The 1951-nt window shown below is 26.7% G+C and overlaps 1 protein-coding gene across 3 annotated transcripts in view; it reads left to right on the top strand.

Annotated features, from left to right (window-relative positions):
* Nucleotides 1-1951, top strand: part of LOC102670851 (transcriptional activator protein Pur-beta) — a 22465-nt gene that overhangs the window by 19652 nt on the left and 862 nt on the right. For all 3 annotated transcript variants that reach the window (XM_006619255.2, XM_031512231.1, XM_031512232.1), the window contains exon 7: nt 1842-1951. In XM_006619255.2, coding sequence (XP_006619318.1) covers nt 1842-1951 — 110 coding nt within the window. The remainder of the gene's footprint in view (nt 1-1841) is intronic.

Genomic DNA, 1951 nt, shown 5'->3' with positions numbered 1-1951 from the left:
AAAAAAAAAAAAAAAAAAAAAAAAAAAAAAAAAAAAAAAAAAAAAAAAAAAAAAAAAAACGAACTACTAACGTACACGTGTACACGTTAAATACTTACGATACGCGTGTATGGTCGTGTACGTGTATATTTGTTGGAATTAGTTGTATGATTGAAAAGAACGAGAAAATCTAAAAAAAGAAATAAAAATAATAAAAATATTGGGGATAGATAAAAGAAGAGAGAGAGGAAGAGAGAGAGAAAGGGAGAGCGAAAAGAGAGAGAGAAAGAAAATGCTAAAAAAACATTAACGATAAGAAAAATCAACATTCATTTAAGCATAACAGCTGTCCGTCTATTTGACTTGTGTGTTCGACGAAACAAGATAAAAACGAAGGAACTGAAAAAACAAAAAAAGTAAAGAAAAAAATAATAATAATAGAAACAGTACTACTACGGCTCACAACACGTTTGAAAACAAAACATTAAACGAAAAAAAAAAAGATTCATCGCCTCGATGTTAAATGTAACACATTTTACAAGGTAACAGAGCATTTCATTTTATAACATTTCTATTGTCTATACTTTTACCCGGACGAAAAAAAGTGAAACGATTCATATAATCCAAAATCAAATTCCCTACCCCCGCATCTCCTTTTTCCGTCGATATAACGAGTACGAGAATATGCACGTAAATCGTGTATCGAAACACATTCTTATTACGCACGTTCCTTTCAACGAGGATATTTTATGTTTATAAATTGCTTTGTGCTTTCTATTTTTGAGAAGAAAATGCATTATATGCAATGATATCATTAGATAGTTTCTTTAAATTTTAAATAAATTTGTTAATTATACTTTGAAACTAAATATATATCGTATAAACTTATCTATTTAATACATATGAAAAATGATTAGGAAAATGATGATTTTAAATTCCTAAGTAACATGATATTTTTAAATGAATTCCTCGTTGAAAAATTTGAAAAAAAAAAGAACGTTTATATTTATTGTAGACACAAGAATAAGCCGTAGTTCATTTTTATTTTTTATTTATTTATTTATTTATCTTTTTTCATCAAAAGTGCAATAAAAGAGGACAGATTTTCAACTTTTACCTTCGATATTTAAAAAAAAAAAAATTATTTTATTAATATCCAGAGATTATCTTTAAATATCCGCATGAATTATGAATTCGAAATTAAATTAAAAAAAGAACTTTATATCTTTGATATGTACCATAAGAAAAGTACATACATGCATAAAATCATGTAAAAGACCAAATATTGGTCTTAAAGTAATTTTAATCGTATTAGTTTGAAAAAAGAAATTCGAAATCGAACATAATGATAACTAAATCAAAAAAATACTATTAGTTAAAATTTTTTAATGAGTGTCTATTTTTTAATCATGTTATTTATGTACAAGGTGATTCATACATTGAAGACAAATTATAGCTATTTTCAAAATGAAAACTAATATAGTTAAAACAAAATTTAATCTATTATGAATTTTCATTTTTAAAATGTAAAATACTTTAAAATACTGTATATAATATTTATTATTAATGAATTTAATTTTTTTTTTTTAGTATTTGGCTTTTTTCACTTTTTACAACTGTTATTAGTCTAGACAATGTGAATCACCCTATAAAATGAATAGAGTTCCCGGAAGAAATAACGCGAATCATAGAAAATTATTTTCGATTTAAATATAAACAATCCAGCCATAAAAATTTTATTTAAGTATAGTTTACCTTCTTCCCGGCACTCTCGTTGATTTTCTTTATAAACAACCCTTTTAAGGTATATATTATTCATTCATGCATCAGAAGCTGCTGCATTGATATATTGGCTTCGACAGGTAACACAGAAACCTGCTGGTGTAAAGACCAAAACGGAAAAGCGGCAGGCCGATCAACGGCAACGCGAGTCTTTGAAACGACGCAAATCCCTGCCACGCCAAGCAGAACC

This window comes from Apis dorsata, unplaced genomic scaffold (assembly GCF_000469605.1).
Source record: "Apis dorsata unplaced genomic scaffold, Apis dorsata 1.3 scaffold_400, whole genome shotgun sequence".
Taxonomy (NCBI): Eukaryota; Metazoa; Arthropoda; class Insecta; order Hymenoptera; family Apidae; genus Apis; species Apis dorsata.
Note: the sequence above shows the minus strand (reverse complement) of the source record. Positions and strands in the feature narration are given on the sequence as shown.